General features: G+C 38.1%; 1 protein-coding gene, 1 long non-coding RNA gene and 1 other non-coding gene across 3 annotated transcripts in view; 2 read left to right on the forward strand and 1 right to left on the reverse strand.

Annotated features, from left to right (window-relative positions):
* Nucleotides 1–21392, forward strand: part of LOC143856912 (uncharacterized) — a 34692-nt gene that overhangs the window by 394 nt on the left and 12906 nt on the right. The window contains exon 3 of the long non-coding RNA XR_013238429.1: nucleotides 2417–2496. This is a non-coding gene — a long non-coding RNA (uncharacterized LOC143856912). The remainder of the gene's footprint in view (nucleotides 1–2416; nucleotides 2497–21392) is intronic.
* On the forward strand, nucleotides 3441–20893 carry LOC143857394 (uncharacterized). Its single transcript, XM_077367823.1, has 11 exons — nucleotides 3441–3469; nucleotides 3573–5984; nucleotides 6076–6384; nucleotides 6460–6559; nucleotides 11519–11725; nucleotides 11849–12135; nucleotides 12313–12754; nucleotides 13202–13461; nucleotides 14032–14085; nucleotides 14461–15071; nucleotides 20184–20893. The coding sequence occupies exons 1-11, from the start codon at nucleotides 3441–3443 to the stop codon at nucleotides 20891–20893; spliced, it is 5421 nt and encodes a 1806-aa protein (XP_077223938.1).
* On the reverse strand, nucleotides 10568–10674 carry LOC143857465 (small nucleolar RNA R71). Its single transcript, XR_013238662.1, has one exon. It is a non-coding gene; the product is annotated as a small nucleolar RNA R71 (small nucleolar RNA).

Genomic DNA, 21392 nt, shown 5'->3' on the forward strand with positions numbered 1-21392 from the left:
CTTTGTATTTTCTTTTTGCTCGTTCCTTTCCAACCTAGCTAAATTACCTATTTATTCATGGTTTTCCATCAGAATGTACGGGTTTTTTTAGGGGTTTTCATCTTATTTTGGGAGTTTTGTAAACAATCTCAGTAGATTGGTTTTTATGAGAGAAGAGATGACCCGTCTCTCAACTGGAATGGGGTTAGGATTTAATTTTTTACATAATGTGCAATCCCTCTTGCTTTTAGTTATGAAATTCCATGCCAAAGAAATGTGTTTGTTCTCGTAATAGTTTAATTTTTTCCTTCCTATGAAATGAATTTTTTCCAGAAATCTACTATCTTGAAGAATCTTTTTGTTTCCAATGTTGTTTTTTTTTTTTTTTGAAGATTAGGGTTCTGTTCTTTAAAGACGTAGGATATATTCTATGGAAGTAGAATACCAACGGTAAACCACCATCGAAGTAGCCTTCTCTGCTTCAACCTTCAGGTTCTGCCATTGAAACCGCCATCAATAGGCAGCCACATACCTGCCGAAATCTCCTAGTTTTTTAGCAACACAACCTTGAATGCTAGCCTCTCTTCTTCTTTCTTTTATTGCTGCAAACCCCACCTTGAAGCAGACCCACTTTCTAATTATTTGCTCAGCCTCAAAACAACCCTTTAATATTCTTTAAGCCCTTTCGCAAAACCCAGTACTTGGTGCACAAAAAGCTAGTCCTCAAAATTTCCTTTGTATCCCCACAAAAGTCAACCGGATACCACCCCCTTTCAGCCCACTGCAATGACTTAAATATATTAAAATCCTTGCCAAAATAGCCCCTGTTTCTGCATTAGATTACCCATGTTTTGACCGATTACCCAAAGCCTCCTTTTCTTAATTCTTGCAGCCCTCTATAAGTTTAACCAACAAACAGTACATAGAATAGACAAACTAGTCCCTTCCTAAAGCCTCATCACAGTCCATCTTTGTTCCCTAAATAGTCCCTTAATTCCCTAGTTTAAGGCACTAAACAAACCCCACAAGACCATCCTACAAACCTACCCTTTCCTTATAAAGCCTTATCCATCTCTTTTACCGAATATTAAAACTTCCGCTACCCGCCCCTGCATCAGTTTACAAGCTAAAACCTAGACTTTGTAAGCTAAAACCCTTATTTTATAATCCTGAAATGAACAATCCAGATTTTAGCTTACAAAATCTGGGTTATATCTTATAAAATTCAGGTTTTACCCTGTACAATGCAAGATTTTACGATCCATTCCAAAGCATGATACCGGCGTATCATACAGGAAGTACAAAATGGAAGTAGCCAGGTCAAAGCATCATACCTGCTTATCATACAGGTCAAAGCATGATACCTGAATTATGCCTGCATTACATCAAGGACTTATTGTCCAACTTAAACGAACAAGGAAAAGTGATCCGAACCAGTGCTGTCGGAACACAAACAAATTTCATATGAGTAGTAATATCTCTTATTCTAATTCAAGAGAGGCAAAGTATATCAAACAGATCATTCAAAAAAAAGAGTGTATTAAACAGAACCAGTTGCTTGGGCTTCCACTCGCAACCTACCAATTGGAATCATAGTGCACACCGACCCTTACAAACCAGCCTTGACTGCTTACCCAATAGGTCTAGCCTGAACTAAAGTTTAACTAATAATGGTTCAGCTACATAGAACCCTGTTCAAAAAATGAATGTCCCCACCTGCTTATCTTCACATGACAGGTCAGTTGTTGAGCAAATTTTGGGACTGCCACATATTGGGCTGCATCAATTTTGGTACTTGAACACAGAGCTCCTTATCTACCTCAGACAAAGACAAAACTCGGGCTCATAGTATTGTTGGAGAGTACACTCACCAGTAAGGTTTCAACTTTGTGCGTTTGTGGAAACTACTCGTTTTGAAAAATCAGCCCCTACTCTGGAGAATGGTGTTGTGCTAAATCAGGGTATTTGACTCCTATTCATGAACTGTTTAACCAGAGATCCTACTCTCCAAAGGGATTATCTTAAGTTGATGGATTGTTCTTGTTGGGTTACTACAAATTAACGCCATTTCAATTGCTTTGGGGCTGCCTATTTACACATCTAAATCAATTTATATTCCTTGTGGTCATGGAAGGAGTGCTCAAAGGACTTGAGTAGAAACATTGACAACCATGGCAAGTTGAAGGCTATGTTACTGGTCTTTGTTAAATACAACCGAAATCCCAAAAAAGGGAACACATCTCAAACTGCAAGAGAGATAGTTTTTTGTAGTTCAAGCTATGTTTTGAGCTACCATTGTTTATACATAGGTATATTATTTATGGTAACTGGCATGTTTGTTTTTTTCATTTTGCTACCATTATGCTTTGGATAATATTGTGTGTGGATGTTATGTGTATCACTGAATTTATTAACCATTCTTATGTTATTTCTGCAGGTGAGGCATTTCATAGCATTAACTCCGATTTGATAGAGTTCCCTCCTATTGAGTTGTCCACACTCCCTTTGATTTTAAAGGTGCTAATGAACCTCTCTAATTCTGCTTTTGTTTTTTTTTTTTGGTTGATTTCTTTAACCTAGCTCTTCTTTTCCATTGCCACACATGAGGTGTTTGTTTGGTTTTCTAAACTTCTATCATGTTTGGCCATTGCATCTAGCAAATGCTTGTTTCTCTTTAATATTTTTACTTAATACATCTGTGTTATTATACTCCTTGATGGTCTTTTTGTTCTTAATACTCCTTGATGGTCTTTTTGTTCTTAATATCATTCATGCTATCTTTCTTATCTCGGCCCACTACAAGAAAAAGGGGTATTACCGGCGGCTATTTCCCGGCGGTCGTAATATCCGTCGGCAAATACCCAAATTTCACCGGCGGTTCCGTAAAAAACGCCGGGAATCTTAATAACATCCTACGCTTTTTTTTAACCGTGGCCACAATATTCCCGACAGCAATGACCGTCGGCAATATATGTTATTCACCGGCGGTAATAAGTAAAACCGCAGGGAATACTTGATCTATAAAAACCCACGATCCCCTTTTCCTTTCCCGCGAGAACCCCTCCTTCCACAGATCCCATTTTCCTTTCCCGCGAGAACCCCTCCTTCCACAGATCCCATTTTCCTTTCCCGCGAGAACCCCTCCTTCCACATCTTTCATCGATTTGGGCATTTTCCTTCCTCGCGCGCGAACCCCTATTTCCCTCCCTTTTTTCCTTGCACCTCAATCTCTCGCCGCTTAATCGACTCTCCTTTCAACGAAGCTAGGTGATTTCGTTTTCCTCCACCTCTGCTCTGTATTTCCGCTTTTGCCTCCACCTCTTCTCCCTATTTCACAATGAAACTGGGATTCTTTATTTTAACAAGTGTGTTTGACCTCAATGACACTTTGTTTTTCTTCAGTCGTACACATTCATTCCAATCATTATCATTCTATCCTCGAGTAAAGCAGGAGAGTAGTTATGGATAAAAGTTGGATGCAACTTCCAAGGTACGACCCTCATAACGTAGGGTTAGTTTATGAAATTTGGATTTAACCAATTCGTTATCTTAATTTATAAGCCTCACGCATGTTCCCATTTTTGATAAAACAGAGTTGACCCAGCATATAGGGCAGGGTTGGATCGGTTCCTTGATTTTGCATTTGCCAGAACTAATTATGGGAACAAGATCAAATGTCCATGTGTTAAATGTGGCAACATTTATTTGGTTGATCGAATACAGGCCGAGGATCATTTGGTTGTCGATGGGATGCTTAAGGGCTACGATACATGGATTTTTCATGGGGAGGCAGTGCCATCGGCGTGTGTTATGGCTGACAGTGATCACCGAGTGCAGGATGAACCCATACTACAAGATGAAATGCATGAAATGTTACACGACCTCAACCCATTGTTTAATCGTGCTATGGACAATGTGCCATCAGACGGTGGGGTTGATCTAGGAAATACAAGTACGGAGGGGCCAAATTTAAATTCGCAAAGATTTTTCAAATTATTAGAGGACGCCGAGCAGAAATTATACCCGGGCAGCAAATTCACTAAATTATCCTTCCTTGTTCGACTTTTTCACATCAAGTGTCTCAATGGATGGAGCAACAAATCGTTCACTATGTTACTTGATCTCTTGAAGGAGGCACTTCCTGATGGTGAAACGTTGCCAAAGTCATTTTATGAAACGAAGAAACTTATTAAGGATTTGGGCCTCGATTACAACAAGATAGATGTATGCCCTAACGATTGCATGTTGTATTGGAAGGAAGCTGCTAATGAATTTAAATGTCGCACATGTGGGGCATTGAGGTGGAGAACAGATGCAGTACATCCAGATGACGAGCCATCTGAGACATCTACAAAAGGAAAAAAAATTCCTGCCAAGATTCTGCGTCACTTCCCACTGAAACCAAGATTGCAGAGGCTATACATGTCGAGGAAAACAGCATCTTTTATGACATGGCATGATGAAGGCCGCACAAAAGATGGTATCTTAAGGCATCCTGCAGACTCAACAGCATGGAAGACTTTGGACTACAAGTATAAAGAGTTTGGTTCAGAGACTCGCAATGTTAGACTTGGGTTAGCAAGTGATGGCTTCAATCCCTTTAGGACGATGAGTATTGCTCACAGCACGTGGCCAGTTGTTCTAATGCCATATAACTTGCCACCATGGATGTGCATGAAGCAACCGTATATGATCCTCTCACTGCTTATTCCAGGACCATCTTCACCAGGGAATGACATAGATATCTACTTGAAACCTTTGGTAGAAGAGTTGAAGGAACTATGGATTGATGGTGTGCAGACTTTCGACGCAGTGAGGAATGAAATGTTTCAAATGCATGCAGCTGTGTTGTGGACGATTAGTGACTTCCCGGCGTATGCTAACTTGTCAGGATGGAGCACGAAAGGAAAACTGGCTTGTCCATCTTGCCATAAAGAAACGTGTTCTCAAAGGTTGACTCATGGAAGTAAGCAATGCTACATGGGCCACCGGCGATTCTTACCAATCAATCACACATTTCGATCTGATAAGTCAGGTTTTGATGGGATGGAAGAATGGAGGGTAGCTCCGATTCCGCTATCAGGCAGTCAAGTTCTGGATCAATTACAGAGCATTAACGTAACATTTGGTAAGAAGCCGGATACTAGTGGGAAGAAGCCAACTACAACTGGGAAGAAGCTAGATACACGTGGAAAGAAACAAGATACACGTGGCAAGAAGTCAGATAACAGTGGGAAGAAGCCGAATACCCATGGAAAGAAAAGGAGGCGTGAGAAGAATCCCAATGAACCTGAGGAGAATACCGAAGAGATGCCTCGTAAGGAACACAATTGGAAGAAGAAAAGCATATTTTTTTGTCTTCCGTATTGGGAATCATTGTTATTGCGCCACAATCTAGATGTGATGCACATCGACAAGAACGTTTGTGATAATGTCATTGGGACGTTACTAAATATTGAAGGAAAAACAAAGGATAGTCTAAAAGCGCGGCTAGATTTAAAGAAAATGAATATCAGGAGAACGCTTCACCCAATAACTAAAGGAAATAACAAGACATACGTGCCCCCAGCATGCTTCACAATGTCTTCAAAGGAGAAAGATATTTTCTGTGGTGCCTTGAAACACGTCAAAGTTCCTGATGGTTATTCATCTAATATCTCACGACGTGTGAATATGAAGCAGCGCAAGATTTCAGGATTGAAGAGCCATGATTGCCATGTATTGATGCAACAGCTATTACCATTAGCTTTACGTTCATCATTGCCAACGACCGTCAGCTCGGTATTGATTGAACTTTGTAGCTTCTTTAGAGAGTCGTGTTCAAAGGTTCTCAAATCGGGCGAACTTATGAAATTGAAAAATAGGATAGCACTAACATTATGCCATATGGAAAAGATCTTCCCACCGGCATTTTTTGATGTTATGGTGCATTTGCCGATTCATTTAGCGGATGAGGCAAGGTTAGCTGGACCAGTACAATACCGATGGATGTACCCAATCGAAAGGTATGCAAAGCTTCTCAAAACTATGTTTCAACAGTTAATTTGTGTACATATTTTCAGTACAGAACGTAATACAAGTATTCACATTTTGTAGGTACCTTTTAACATTAAAATCGTATGTTCGCAATAGAAATCGTGTGGAGGGATCTATTGCAGAGGGGTACCTTGCGGAAGAATGTTTAACGTTTTGTGCAAGATATTTGGAAGGGGTTGAATCAAAGTTGAACCGACCACAAAGGAATGACGAAGATGCTCCGTGTGAATTTGAAGAAGGATTCGCTATTTTCTCAGTATCAGGACGCGCTCTAGGAAAGATTCATATGGAACCCATAGATCCACGGACAGTCAAACAGGCACATCAATATGTTCTCTTCAACTGCGCTGCTGTCAACCAATATCTTGAGTAAGTTACTTCAAGTGTCATAATTTAATATTTCCCAACTCTTCTTTTCTCTTACATTCATTGATTCACATGTAGAAAACACATTGCCGAACTTTGGAGCGAGCGTCCCCGTGCGCTCCCAAGGGACATAGATCACACTCACAACGAGCGGTTTCCAGATTGGTTTAAAAAACATGTCAGTTTTTTTTCTTGAACTCAGAACAGGTCTATTTGGAATACAACTTTTTTCTATAGCCATAATCACCCATTTTTTGTATAGGTTGAAAAGTTGCATGAGTCATGATGAGCACATTTATGTGTGAATTGTAGGTAGAAAAATCATGTAATTCTCTCATTTAAAGCGGTGCTACTAATGTATTTTCCTTATTTTTTGTGTCTCAGGGTTATTTATGGATTATCGTGGAAAATGGAGCTAAAGCGATGAAATTCTAAAGAAAGATTCAAGAGCGGAAACAACTATTGGATCAACACCATTGTGGCTCATCATTTGAAGGATTTGGATTATTTTACGATCCACCGATTGGTTGGTTCAAAATAGCCTTGGGAAGTCATTTTAGGAGTGCAACTAATTTAAATGGTGGGTTATAAAGTGGACGATCCAGATTATGCTATGACATGGGCTTGCAAGAATACTCTATTCATTATGGTCCATTAAATTGAATGGCTTGGATTAACTTACGAAAATGGTTGGGGTTACAATCAATCTACATTGTAACCCATCCAATGGACTGTTTGGATAATCCTATGAAGAATGGTTAAGGGGTGCCATTTTTTTTGTTGCGATCCATTAAATCAATGGTTTGGATCGGCCTATAAAATTGAATTGGAGGGACGACCAACTGCCCATCTGTCAATGGCATTTACCAAGTTGGGAATTACTTTGCACGTGGTAGTGAGTTATTACCATGCAAGATGCTGTGTTACTCTCTCTCTCATACTTTAGAAAGCAGGGCCCACTGATTTCCTAGAAATTGAACTACTTCCTGAAACTCAACCACGGTGGTGCGAATATCATTTGTAGCTACAAATACAAATCCAAAGATTTCAACTAATTCTAAAAAAATGGGCTATCAAATGAAGGGTTTGAATCAGCCCATGAAAATCACTATGGTAGGGCCACGAATAAAATTCACATTGGGATCTAAAATGGATGGCTCGGATCAAGTTTTGGAGATGAATCAGAGGGGCAACCCATTTATGTTGATAGCCCATTGTTTGAACGGTTTAGATTACTCTATGGAGGGGTACAATTGATTTAGATCAGCCCATTATTTGGATGGTTTGGATCTTATGAGAATGATTGTGCAACACTTTATACAGGGGCAGTTTTGCCATTTAAGGTTGAATTGGGAGTGGCTGTTTTGAATTACAAATTGAAGATGGGCTGCTAATTTGGGTTCGAATAGGCTAGAAACATGTGATATTCGGTAATATATGTGGTCACTACATGATGCCTAAAATTACAGTGAAGAGAGAAAAGGAAAGTGGTAGAAGTATTTTGGATTGGATATCTAGAGGTGGGGCCCACTCTTTGCATGTGTATCTATTTTAGAAAGAAGCATGGGGTGACTCTCTCTCTCTCTCTCTCTCTCTTAATCTCATCATTCTCCAACCGTAGGAATGGCAAGTGAATAAATTTGGTATAAATCTATTGCTTGCCCATCACATGAAAGGCAACTTCTTTTTTTTTATTGGTTGTCAAGAAGAGACGCATAGGCTGCTATCATAGAAAACTTCCATTTTTTAAAGTATGAGGTGGCTTGATGAGAGGCTAGGATTTCTATTTTATAAGTTCCTATTTTGGCAACAAAGAGAGTTTCGGCAATAGGATTTATTTCCCTTAAAATCTGTGACGTGGGCATATTTGTTAGATTTGGGTAGTTGTGTGGGGTTGCCATTAGATAGAGACAATAAATGGTGGTGATGGTGAATTGGCAAACAATATAAGAGGCAAGTCAATATTCTTTCTCAATTGTAACAGGTTATTGCATGGAATTAATAAGGAAGGACAACCAATTTACGTTGTCTCCAATGAAGTGGACGGTTGGGACTATCCAGAAGAATAGAAAGAAAAGGGTGATTGCTATTATTTTTTTTGGACTCTCTCTATATACTTCCTCTCTATTATTCTTTGAACGATCTTCCGATAGTCACTATTTACTCCTCTCTCTCCATTCTACTCATTCTCTCTACCACTCTCAAGCTCTCTCTCTTAGGGTTCTTGTTCTCTTTTTCTTTTTCAAGTTTTTATCTCTTCAACCAAGGATCAACCATCCAAGGCTCCACTCCAAGGTGACATCAAGAGACGGAGAAGGAGAAGTTGGCCGTTGCTCGAAGGAGAAAAAGACTAAGTGTTCTTTAATTTCTGTTATTTCTTTCAATCCTAGTTAACTGTATTTTTGTTTAATTTTAATTAAAAGAGAAAATACTTTGTGTTTGATTTTTCTTTTCAAGTTCTTAATGGCAATTCTCTTCTCTATTCTCTCTATTTTCTTTGTTTCTTTCCCCTTCTCCATGAATAACTAAATCCATCTACTTGGGGTTTAGATGAAGCCATGGGGAAGGAGAAAGATGATTAATTAAAACCAGTGGCCTATATAACAACTTATGTAAGGATTTGTATTTGTTGGATTCCCCAATCACGTATGCCACTGGCTTTCCCCAGTCGTATAAGTGATTGCCGATAAATAAATATAATTTCTTATATAATATCTTTAAATTGAGTAGTATATTTGATAAAACACTCATGGGCAATGACATCAATAGATCTTATTCCCCATAGACTAAATTTATCAAATACACTATCCAATACAGAAATTGGTTTGATTAATAATATAATTCCAAACCCGTGGTGGATTCCAGACCCTAAGTACGTTTTTAATCTATCTTTTATCTCTTAAACAAATCTTAGTTTTAGTGGTTTCTTTTAATTCTAGGTTTCAAGTTTGATTTCAAGTCCCACTATTTTCGTTTTAGTGCTGTTAGTTAATTTTCGAAGCCAATTTTGGACAGATAAACGACCGAATCCGTAAAAATCATAAACATAAAAGTTGTAGATCTTTCAAAATCCTTCGAAATGAGTACTCTTGGGTTAAAATCCGAATTGTGATGAGTAAGATACGACTGTTTTACTAAACGTTATTTTTAACTCCAGATTCTGAAATTCAGGTTTTAATTTTTTTTTTATTTTCTAATTAGAATAGTTTTAATGTGTTTGTTAATTAGAACTGATTTCTCTCATTAATTAGAAATGATTATTCTTATTTCATAGATACTTAATAGAATCATTAAATCTTTGGTACACTTTGCCTAAATTAGGATTTTAAATCACAAAGATCTTAGTTGAATTTGATTCTTAGATTGAATAGAATATACGCTTATATATAGTGTTGGCTCCGAGGTCTAAGTCCACGGAAATCCTGAGTCCATTCCAGGCAACATTATATCATAGCTAGTATTCTAATCGGTAAAAGAATAGGATTGACAACTAGATTTCTCTTCCTTGAGTTCGACCCGTATTTACACGATCCGTGCACTTGCGGTTATTTAATTTCTCTAACAAGTTTTTGGCGCCGCTGCCGGGGAAGAGAGTTGCATTAGAATCTTAATTATTCGAAGTGTTAGATTAGTAGTTGTTTTTAGTTTAGTTATATTTTTTTGGTTTCTTGGCTATCCATCTCTCTTACTTGGTTTTCCTGTGTTTATGAGTGAAGGTTGGGTGCGGAACTCGGCCAATCGACTAGAAAGAGCAAACCGGTTAGAGACGGCGGAAGACATCGCACCAAATCCAAATCAAGTAGTCATGGCGGAAGAACAAGAGCCGCCCAAGAGTTTGCGCGATCGCTTCTATCCGGCCCGAACCGCGCAACCTTCTTGCATTAGATTGCCGGTTGCACAGGGCAATAATTTTGAGCTAAAATCGCAATTTATTTCTTTGCTTCCTCGTTTTTATGGCCTCCCTTCGGAGGATGCTTATTTATTTTTGCGTGAGTTTGAAGATGTATGTGCTTTGATTAAGTTGCAACAACTTACCGATGATGCGGTAAAGTTGCGGTTTATTACGTTTTCACTCAAGGATGGAGCCAAAAAGTGGCTCTATGGCTTACCAACGAACTCCATCACCACTTGGGAGGAGTTCGCCGTCGCTTTCCTAAAAAAGTTTTTTCCATTACATAAAACTAATAAGCTTAGGAACGATATTTTACAATTCAAACAAAAGCCATTAGAGTCATTTTCTAAGTTTATGGAGAGGTTGAAAGATCTACTCCAAGAGTGTCCTCACCATGGAATTGATTTGTGGCACTTATGCCAAATTGTTTATGAGGGCATAGATTACCAAACAAAGCAACTTCTTGAATCCATGTGTCCTAACGGTTTTACATCTTTCACGGATGAGGCCGCGGCATGGAACTTCTTACTTGATTTGGCAGAAAAAACAAGAAAGTGGGAATCCACTCAAGACGGTGAGAGAGCCACTTCAAGTAAGGGATTTCTAATAGAGGGTGCCGTGGCAAAAGAGGCCCATCTTGATAGCCTAATCAAAAAGCTAGAAGCAATAGTTGTCAAAGGACCTTCACAGGTCCATCAAATTGCACATAATGTTCCTATGTGCAATTGGTGTCAAGCCACGGACCATGTCATGGAAGAGTGCCCAACTCTTGCTAAATTTGGTAATTCTAATGAAAATGCAAGTGCCATGTTTTTAAATAATCCATATAGTAGCACTTATAATCCGGGATGGAGGAATCATCCTAACTTTTCTTGGAATGAAGGGAATTATCAAGGAGGGCCATCAAATTTCCAAGGTCAAGGCCAATTTGTCCAACCTAGGCCCACCTTCCCTTCTATGCATGTTCGACCACCCCTAACCACAACCCCACCTTTTCAAAACCCAATTTTAAATAATGTTTCAAATCAGCAACCACCGGGTTTTCAAAAACAAGGGGAGTCGGCACGCATAGCTTCCTTAGAAAAGAGCATAGAACTTCTCACTAGCACTTTCATGACAAGCCAACACAATATGGAGAAGCAAATCTCCCAACTTGCCATGGCTTTGCATGAAAGGGAAAAGGGGAAGATGCCAAGTCAACCCGTTCCTAATCCAAGGAACGTGAATATGAATGTGAATCAACAGGTACCGCAAAATCAGTTGAATGTCATTCAACCAATTCTGCCGCTGCAAGAGCCCTCCAATGAATGTAATGTCGTATATGCTTTAAGGAGTGGTAAAGATTACCACAATGAGGAGGTCAGATCTGAACCTTCTATAGATCCACAAGATACATCCAAAGAGGTAAGAAAAGACTCCCCTCCAACAGGGTCGATTGTGGAACCCAAACAGGTAAGTGAAGAGCAAGCAGTTTCTCCACCTGAAAAGGAGTATGTGCCTAAAGCTCCTTTTCCAAGAAGACTTGCTAATAATAAAAAGGTGGATGCCATGGATAAAATATTAAATGTGTTTAAGCAAGTGCAAATTAACATTCCCTTATTAGATGCAATTTCCCAAGTCCCTACTTATGCCAAAGTGTTGAAGGATTTGTGTACACAAAAGCGCACAACTAATGTGCCCAAGAAGGCTTTCTTGGCCGCAAATATAAGTTCCATTTTATCTCAACAGATGGTGGCTAAGTATAAGGACCCGGGATGTCCTACTATTTCTTGCACTATTGGTAACACTAAAATTGAGCATGCTCTTTTAGATTTGGGTGCTAGTGTGAACCTCTTGCCATTTTCTGTATATATGCAATTAGGACTAGGAGACCTCAAACCAACCACCGTCACTCTCCAATTGGCGGATAGATCCATAAAGACACCTAAAGGGATGGTTGAGGATGTGTTAATTAAAGTAGGAGATTTTCTTTTTCCAGTCGATTTTATCGTATTAGATACGGAACCTGTTGCTAATATCAAGGATCAAATCCCTATCATTCTTGGGAGGCCTTTCCTTGCTACTAGCAATGCTCTCATTAACTGTAGAAATGGCCTAATGAAACTCTCCTTTGGTAATACTTCAGTAGATTTCAATGTGTTTCGCTTAGGTAAGCAACCCAATTTTCATGAAGATATTAATATGTTGCATGCCTTTCCTGAAGATGTTATGACTAATTTTGACATCAATTTTGATGCAGGTTTTCAAGAATGCTTGGATGCACTAGGAGATGATGAAGGATATGATTTCTTTTCCAAAGCTTTTGCTATTCAAGACGTAGAGCCCGTGGGACCATTAGCCACATCGCTTCCAAAGCCTTCCATTGAAGAGGCCCCACAGCTAGACTTGAAGCCACTCCCTTCTTCTTTACGTTATGCTTTTCTTGGTGATAATTGTACTTTGCCTGTAATAATTGCTGCGGATCTAACCTCCACTCAAGAGGAGGAACTCATTAAATTGCTAAAAGATAACAAGGAAGCCATAGGGTGGACAATGGCCGACATCAAAGGAATTAGCCCTTCGATTGTGCAACACCACATCAACCTCATTGAGGGTTCCAAACCTTCAAGGGAACCTCAAAGAAGGGCTAATCCTGTGATGAAGGAAGCCATCCAAAAAGAAATTTTAAAATGGTTAGATAACGGGATCATATATCCCATATCGGATAGCCAATGGGTGAGTCCCGTTCAAGTAGTGCCTAAGAAGTCGGGAGTCACAGTTATACAATCCGCCACCAATGAACTCATTCCTACTCGTATTCAAACGGGGTGGCGGGTTTGTATTGACTACCGAAAGCTTAATGCCGCTACTTGGAAGGATCACTTTCCTTTGCCTTTTATTGATCAAATGTTAGAAAGGTTAGCGGGTCGTGAGTATTATTGCTTTCTTGATGGATATTCCGGTTATAACCAAATTCCCATAGCTCCTGAAGATCAAGAGAAAACGACATTCACATGCCCCTTTGGAACGTTTGCTTATAGACGCATGCCTTTTGGGTTATGCAATGCACCGGCAACTTTCCAAAGATGCATGATGAGTATCTTTTCTGACATGGTGGAGACCTTCTTAGAGGTTTTTATGGATGATTTTTCTATTCATGGCTCCACCTATGCCGAATGTTTACATCACTTAAAATTGGTCTTAGAAAGGAGTAGAGAAAAGAACCTTGTCCTCAATTGGGAAAAGTGTCATTTTATGGTAAAAGAGGGCATCGTTCTAGGACATGTGATTTCTAAAGAGGGAATTAAGGTTGATAGAGCCAAGGTGGATCTCATTGTCCATCTTCCACCGCCCAAAAGTGTGAAGGATATTCGATCATTTTTAGGCCATGCGGGCTTTTACCGGCGTTTTATAAAAGATTTTTCTAAAAATGCTAGGCCTCTAACCAACTTGTTAGCAAAAGATCAAAAATTTGAGTTTTCCAAAGAATGCTTCGATTCTTTTGAGTGTTTAAAAAATGAGTTAACTACGGCTCCCATCATTCAAGCACCAAATTGGGCCGAACCGTTTGAAATTATGTGTGATGCTTCTGACTTTGCCATAGGAGCCGTTTTGGGCCAAAGATTCAATAAATTACCGCATGTCATCTATTATGCAAGTAGGACTCTCAATGATGCACAACTCAACTACACCACTACGGAAAAAGAATTTCTAGCGGTTGTGTTTGCATTAGAAAAATTTAGGTCCTACTTGATTGGATCGCATGTGATAATTTATACCGACCATTCGGCAATCAAGTATCTCGTTGGAAAGAAGGATGCTAAAGCTCGCCTCATTCGGTGGGTTTTACTTCTTCAGGAGTTTGATTTGGAGATTAGAGATAAAAAGGGTACGGAAAACTTGGTTGCCGATCACTTGTCTAGACTTCCTAATGCAAAGAATGACGAAGGTCCAATTAATGAAAACTTCCCTGATGAGCAATTGTTTGCTATTTCTAGTGAGCCATGGTATGCAGATATTGTGAATTACTTGGTTACAGGTGCTACCCCGGATCATTGGTCCAACCAAGACAAATACCGGTTTCACTCACAGGTAAAGTATTTCTTTTGGGATGATCCCTATTTATTCAAAACTTGTTCGGATCAAATTGTCCGACGATGTGTGTCCGATCATGAGCACCAATCGATTCTATCTTTTTGCCATGATCAAGCCTGTGGTGGCCACTTTAGTGCAAAGAAAACTGCGCACAAAGTTTTACAATGTGGTTTCTATTGGCCTAGTCTTTTTAGGGATTCTTTTGATTTTTGTAAAGCTTGTAGGTCATGTCAATCCTTAGGAAGAGTTACTAAGCGAAATATGATGCCCCTCAACCCGATCTTAGTGGTAGAAATCTTCGATGTGTGGGGTATTGATTTTATGGGTCCGTTTCCCAATTCTTTTGGCAACTTGTATATTTTGTTAGGAGTAGATTATGTGTCAAAATGGATTGAAGCCATTGCTTGCAAATCCAATGACCACAAGGTGGTGGTCAAGTTTTTGAAAGAAAACATCCTCTCGCGCTTTGGTACTCCTCGTGCGATCATTAGTGATAGGGGTAAACACTTTTGTAATAGACCTTTTGAAGCTCTTATGAAGAAATATGGTATTACTCATAAGTTGTCTACACCTTATCACCCACAAACGAGTGGCCAAGTGGAGGTTTCAAATAGGCAAATTAAGCAAATTTTGGAGAAGACAGTGAATCCAAACCGCAAAGATTGGTCCATTAGATTAGTGGATGCATTGTGGGCTCATAGGACGGCATTCAAGACTGATCTTGGTCAGTCTCCTTACCGCCTTGTGTATGGCAAAGCTTGTCACCTCCCGGTTGAATTGGAACATAAAGCTTTTTGGGCTATTAAGAAACTAAACTTTGATTTGTCTTCTGCAGGTGTTCAAAGGCGATTACAACTTTCTGAATTGGAGGAGTTGCGCGATGAAGCGTACGAGAATGCAAAGATCTATAAAGAGAAGACAAAAGCTTTTCATGACAAACATATTTTGAGAAAATCGTTTCAAGAGGGCGAAAAAGTGCTTCTCTACAATTCAAGATTGCATATCTTTCCAGGTAAGTTAAGATCCCGTTGGGATGGACCATATGTGGTTAACAAAGTTTTCTCCCATGGTGCGGTCGAGGTTCTAAATCCCAGCAATGGTGAGATTTTTAAAGTTAATGGTCAACGTTTAAAGCCGTTCATTGAGTTGTCACAGCCGAATATGGAAGAAGTCATGGATCTCCATGAACCTTCCTATTCCAATTCTACTTAAGAAAATACGGTACGTACCCTCCTTTCTATTTTTAGTCCTCATATTTTTGTTTCTATTTTTAATGCCTTGAGGACAATGCATAAATCAAGTATGGGGGAGTAGCTTTTGGAAACTTTCTTTTCTAATCTTTTCTATAGTTAAAGTTAGAAATTTTCTTTTCCTTTTGTTTTTGGTAATTTTTCAAATTAGAAAGAACTTGGTATTCTTAAAAAAAAGTTGTTTTCCTATTTTAAGAAAGAAAGTTTGTGGATATTTTAATTTTGGAATTTAAAAAATTAGAAAGAATACTTTCCTTTCTTAGTTTTGTTTTCTTTTGGAATCTTTCTTTTAAAAGGATTTGAATAAGAAATAGAAATGGAAACTTGCTTTTTATATGGTATGGATAAAAAGGAAAGAAAGGTTGAAACAAAAGAAAGGAAGAATGATTTAAAGAAAGTTTGCTTCTTGATTATAGTTTTGATTTGTAGCCTTTTTGACTTGAGCTATTAAGTCTGAAGGGTTTTTATGCCTAGTTCCTTAAAGCCAACTGGCTTGAGAGCAACTGACTGAAAACTACATACATGGGTCAATTAGAAAGCTTAATAAATCAAAGCATTGCACGTAATCAAAGGTAAAGTTTGGACTCATATGCATCAATGTCTATGACATATGCAAATCAAAGATTAGTCGGACACTGCTTAGTAGCCTGGGTGTCTGGTGCATGCCCTGCATGTCATTCACGCCAAAAGCAGTAGAGGATTACAAAAAAAATAAAACAAAATGAGTTCTATTCTTAGAAACTATGGGAAAAGTTGAAAGTATGGTGGACCATATAAATTTGTAAGTTTTCTACGAAGTTTCCGAATCAAATTTCTTTTATGGTACGATTACATCAGAGGCAAGTTTAAGGGAGCAAAGTAGGACAAATTCAAAAGAGGATTCCTTGATTAAAATATTTTTCAAATTTTTCCGACTTGGGATAGGATGCAAAGTTTAAGTATATAGGTATTCTTGTTCTTCTATTTTGAGTAATTTATCAAACAAATAAAAAGGATTAGAAATTTTTAGCTTTATTCTATAGGGAGATTTGGAAAGAAAAGTTTATTTTTAGAATTTTGTGTGTATATTCACTGCAAACACTCACGAGACAAAACTCGTCCACTAGGGTAACCTAGGGGTTTAAAGGCTTATTGCACCTGCTAAGTGCAATCGTGATTCCTACGAAAGTGAGTTAGGATTTTGTTTTTGTTTAGTTTCTATGTTTTTTTTTTTTTTTTTTTTTTTTTTTTTTTAGTTTTTCTTTTGGTTTGCTTGAGGACAAGCAAAGCTTAAGTATGGGGGAATCTGATGAGCACATTTATGTGTGAATTGTAGGTAGAAAAATCATGTAATTCTCTCATTTAAAGCGGTGCTACTAATGTATTTTCCTTATTTTTTGTGTCTCAGGGTTATTTATGGATTATCGTGGAAAATGGAGCTAAAGCGATGAAATTCTAAAGAAAGATTCAAGAGCGGAAACAACTATTGGATCAACACCATTGTGGCTCATCATTTGAAGGATTTGGATTATTTTACGATCCACCGATTGGTTGGTTCAAAATAGCCTTGGGAAGTCATTTTAGGAGTGCAACTAATTTAAATGGTGGGTTATAAAGTGGACGATCCAGATTATGCTATGACATGGGCTTGCAAGAATACTCTATTCATTATGGTCCATTAAATTGAATGGCTTGGATTAACTTACGAAAATGGTTGGGGTTACAATCAATCTACATTGTAACCCATCCAATGGACTGTTTGGATAATCCTATGAAGAATGGTTAAGGGGTGCCATTTTTTTTGTTGCGATCCATTAAATCAATGGTTTGGATCGGCCTATAAAATTGAATTGGAGGGACGACCAACTGCCCATCTGTCAATGGCATTTACCAAGTTGGGAATTACTTTGCACGTGGTAGTGAGTTATTACCATGCAAGATGCTGTGTTACTCTCTCTCTCATACTTTAGAAAGCAGGGCCCACTGATTTCCTAGAAATTGAACTACTTCCTGAAACTCAACCACGGTGGTGCGAATATCATTTGTAGCTACAAATACAAATCCAAAGATTTCAACTAATTCTAAAAAAATGGGCTATCAAATGAAGGGTTTGAATCAGCCCATGAAAATCACTATGGTAGGGCCACGAATAAAATTCACATTGGGATCTAAAATGGATGGCTCGGATCAAGTTTTGGAGATGAATCAGAGGGGCAACCCATTTATGTTGATAGCCCATTGTTTGAACGGTTTAGATTACTCTATGGAGGGGTACAATTGATTTAGATCAGCCCATTATTTGGATGGTTTGGATCTTATGAGAATGATTGTGCAACACTTTATACAGGGGCAGTTTTGCCATTTAAGGTTGAATTGGGAGTGGCTGTTTTGAATTACAAATTGAAGATGGGCTGCTAATTTGGGTTCGAATAGGCTAGAAACATGTGATATTCGGTAATATATGTGGTCACTACATGATGCCTAAAATTACAGTGAAGAGAGAAAAGGAAAGTGGTAGAAGTATTTTGGATTGGATATCTAGAGGTGGGGCCCACTCTTTGCATGTGTATCTATTTTAGAAAGAAGCATGGGGTGACTCTCTCTCTCTCTCTCTCTCTTAATCTCATCATTCTCCAACCGTAGGAATGGCAAGTGAATAAATTTGGTATAAATCTATTGCTTGCCCATCACATGAAAGGCAACTTCTTTTTTTTTATTGGTTGTCAAGAAGAGACGCATAGGCTGCTATCATAGAAAACTTCCATTTTTTAAAGTATGAGGTGGCTTGATGAGAGGCTAGGATTTCTATTTTATAAGTTCCTATTTTGGCAACAAAGAGAGTTTCGGCAATAGGATTTATTTCCCTTAAAATCTGTGACGTGGGCATATTTGTTAGATTTGGGTAGTTGTGTGGGGTTGCCATTAGATAGAGACAATAAATGGTGGTGATGGTGAATTGGCAAACAATATAAGAGGCAAGTCAATATTCTTTCTCAATTGTAACAGGTTATTGCATGGAATTAATAAGGAAGGACAACCAATTTACGTTGTCTCCAATGAAGTGGACGGTTGGGACTATCCAGAAGAATAGAAAGAAAAGGGTGATTGCTATTATTTTTTTTGGACTCTCTCTATATACTTCCTCTCTATTATTCTTTGAACGATCTTCCGATAGTCACTATTTACTCCTCTCTCTCCATTCTACTCATTCTCTCTACCACTCTCAAGCTCTCTCTCTTAGGGTTCTTGTTCTCTTTTTCTTTTTCAAGTTTTTATCTCTTCAACCAAGGATCAACCATCCAAGGCTCCACTCCAAGGTGACATCAAGAGACGGAGAAGGAGAAGTTGGCCGTTGCTCGAAGGAGAAAAAGACTAAGTGTTCTTTAATTTCTGTTATTTCTTTCAATCCTAGTTAACTGTATTTTTGTTTAATTTTAATTAAAAGAGAAAATACTTTGTGTTTGATTTTTCTTTTCAAGTTCTTAATGGCAATTCTCTTCTCTATTCTCTCTATTTTCTTTGTTTCTTTCCCCTTCTCCATGAATAACTAAATCCATCTACTTGGGGTTTAGATGAAGCCATGGGGAAGGAGAAAGATGATTAATTAAAACCAGTGGCCTATATAACAACTTATGTAAGGATTTGTATTTGTTGGATTCCCCAATCACGTATGCCACTGGCTTTCCCCAGTCGTATAAGTGATTGCCGATAAATAAATATAATTTCTTATATAATATCTTTAAATTGAGTAGTATATTTGATAAAACACTCATGGGCAATGACATCAATAGATCTTATTCCCCATAGACTAAATTTATCAAATACACTATCCAATACAGAAATTGGTTTGATTAATAATATAATTCCAAACCCGTGGTGGATTCCAGACCCTAAGTACGTTTTTAATCTATCTTTTATCTCTTAAACAAATCTTAGTTTTAGTGGTTTCTTTTAATTCTAGGTTTCAAGTTTGATTTCAAGTCCCACTATTTTCGTTTTAGTGCTGTTAGTTAATTTTCGAAGCCAATTTTGGACAGATAAACGACCGAATCCGTAAAAATCATAAACATAAAAGTTGTAGATCTTTCAAAATCCTTCGAAATGAGTACTCTTGGGTTAAAATCCGAATTGTGATGAGTAAGATACGACTGTTTTACTAAACGTTATTTTTAACTCCAGATTCTGAAATTCAGGTTTTAATTTTTTTTTTATTTTCTAATTAGAATAGTTTTAATGTGTTTGTTAATTAGAACTGATTTCTCTCATTAATTAGAAATGATTATTCTTATTTCATAGATACTTAATAGAATCATTAAATCTTTGGTACACTTTGCCTAAATTAGGATTTTAAATCACAAAGATCTTAGTTGAATTTGATTCTTAGATTGAATAGAATATACGCTTATATATAGTGTTGGCTCCGAGGTCTAAGTCCACGGAAATCCTGAGTCCATTCCAGGCAACATTATATCATAGCTAGTATTCTAATCGGTAAAAGAATAGGATTGACAACTAGATTTCTCTTCCTTGAGTTCGACCCGTATTTACACGATCCGTGCACTTGCGGTTATTTAATTTCTCTAACAAGTCAAATGAGCAAATCTCAGAAAAACTTAGATGGTTGAGCGGTGGTGCATCTAACATTGTTAGGAGATATACAGGCTATATTGTAAATGGAATCCGCTACAATACTAAGGATCGCGAGCAGGGAAAAAGAACACAAAATAGCGGAGTTGTTGTCATTGCAAAAACGAATAGCTTTGCGAGCGCACGAGATAGAAATCCAACCGCGGGAGATGTTAGTTACTACGGTGTCTTGACGGATATCATCGAACTCAACTATTACGAACAACTGAAGGCATTGCTATTCAAGTGTGATTGGTTTGATATAACACCCAATAGAGGAATAAGAAAGGATGAGTTTGGTTTTACGGTTGTAAACACGGCCCGACGTTTGTCATCGGATGAGCCTTTCATATTGGCATTGCAAGCACAACAGGTGTTCTACGTACAAGATAAACCCAATAAACCCAACAACAATGATTGGCATGTAATCATCAAGACGAAACCTAGGGATTTGTACGAAGTGCGTGGAGACAATGACGAGACATATATACAGAGCGAAGCGGTGGAAATCCATAATTTGGAAGAAATTGAACAATGGGAACGGACAGATATTGTTGGGACAGAGATTGATATACCATTGGATGTCTTCAGTCAGGAAAACCAAGACGAAGAAGAATATGATACAGAGCAAGATGATAGTGATGGAGTTGATAATACCTCCGTGGAACTCGATGGAGGCAATTCTGAGTGATATTTCAAATTTGAGTTGTGTCATGAGGTGTATCTGTGCCTAAGAACAGCTTGGTCATTGTACTCTCATTTATGCTGTTGAAAAGTTTCTTTCGTGGAATATTTTCCACCTCAATCATAGCATGGGTTGGGTCCATTGTACTTTTAGTTACATAACAAGTTTTTCTTCTTCTGATTTTCGACTGTACAAGTGTTAAGAACTCGTTGCTCTTGCTCTTTCTATACTAATTATATGCAAGGTCGTGTGGATTATATGAAGTCCTTGAATTAGAATTGGAGAAGGTTCTGATATTTGATATTTTTTCATGCATTGGTAAACAGAAAGATCTGTTTGATTTCCTTGCGCATCCATCAAACAAGAATCCTATCTGAGGTATGTAACATTCCACCATTGAAAAGTAAAACAAAATCATATATGCTAATTTATATGCTCTTTAGAAGGATGTTACTCCTCTTATTAAATTCAGGTGCATGCAAAAGTTTCATTTGATAAGTAGGTT

The sequence above is a fragment of the Tasmannia lanceolata genome, unplaced genomic scaffold (genome assembly GCF_043159265.1).
Source record: "Tasmannia lanceolata isolate RefF3 unplaced genomic scaffold, GAP_Taslan_0.1 ptg000024l, whole genome shotgun sequence".
NCBI classification, from domain to species: Eukaryota; Viridiplantae; Streptophyta; class Magnoliopsida; order Canellales; family Winteraceae; genus Tasmannia; species Tasmannia lanceolata.

Coding starts and splice junctions, on each gene's coding strand:
- LOC143857394 (XM_077367823.1), top strand. CDS start 3,441: ATGGATAAAAGTTGGATGCAACTTCCAAG. Junction 5,985..6,075: donor TGGATGTACCCAATCGAAAG/GTATGCAAAGCT, acceptor CACATTTTGTAG/GTACCTTTTAACATTAAAAT. Junction 12,136..12,312: donor TCTGTATATATGCAATTAGG/ACTAGGAGACCT, acceptor AATCCCTATCAT/TCTTGGGAGGCCTTTCCTTG.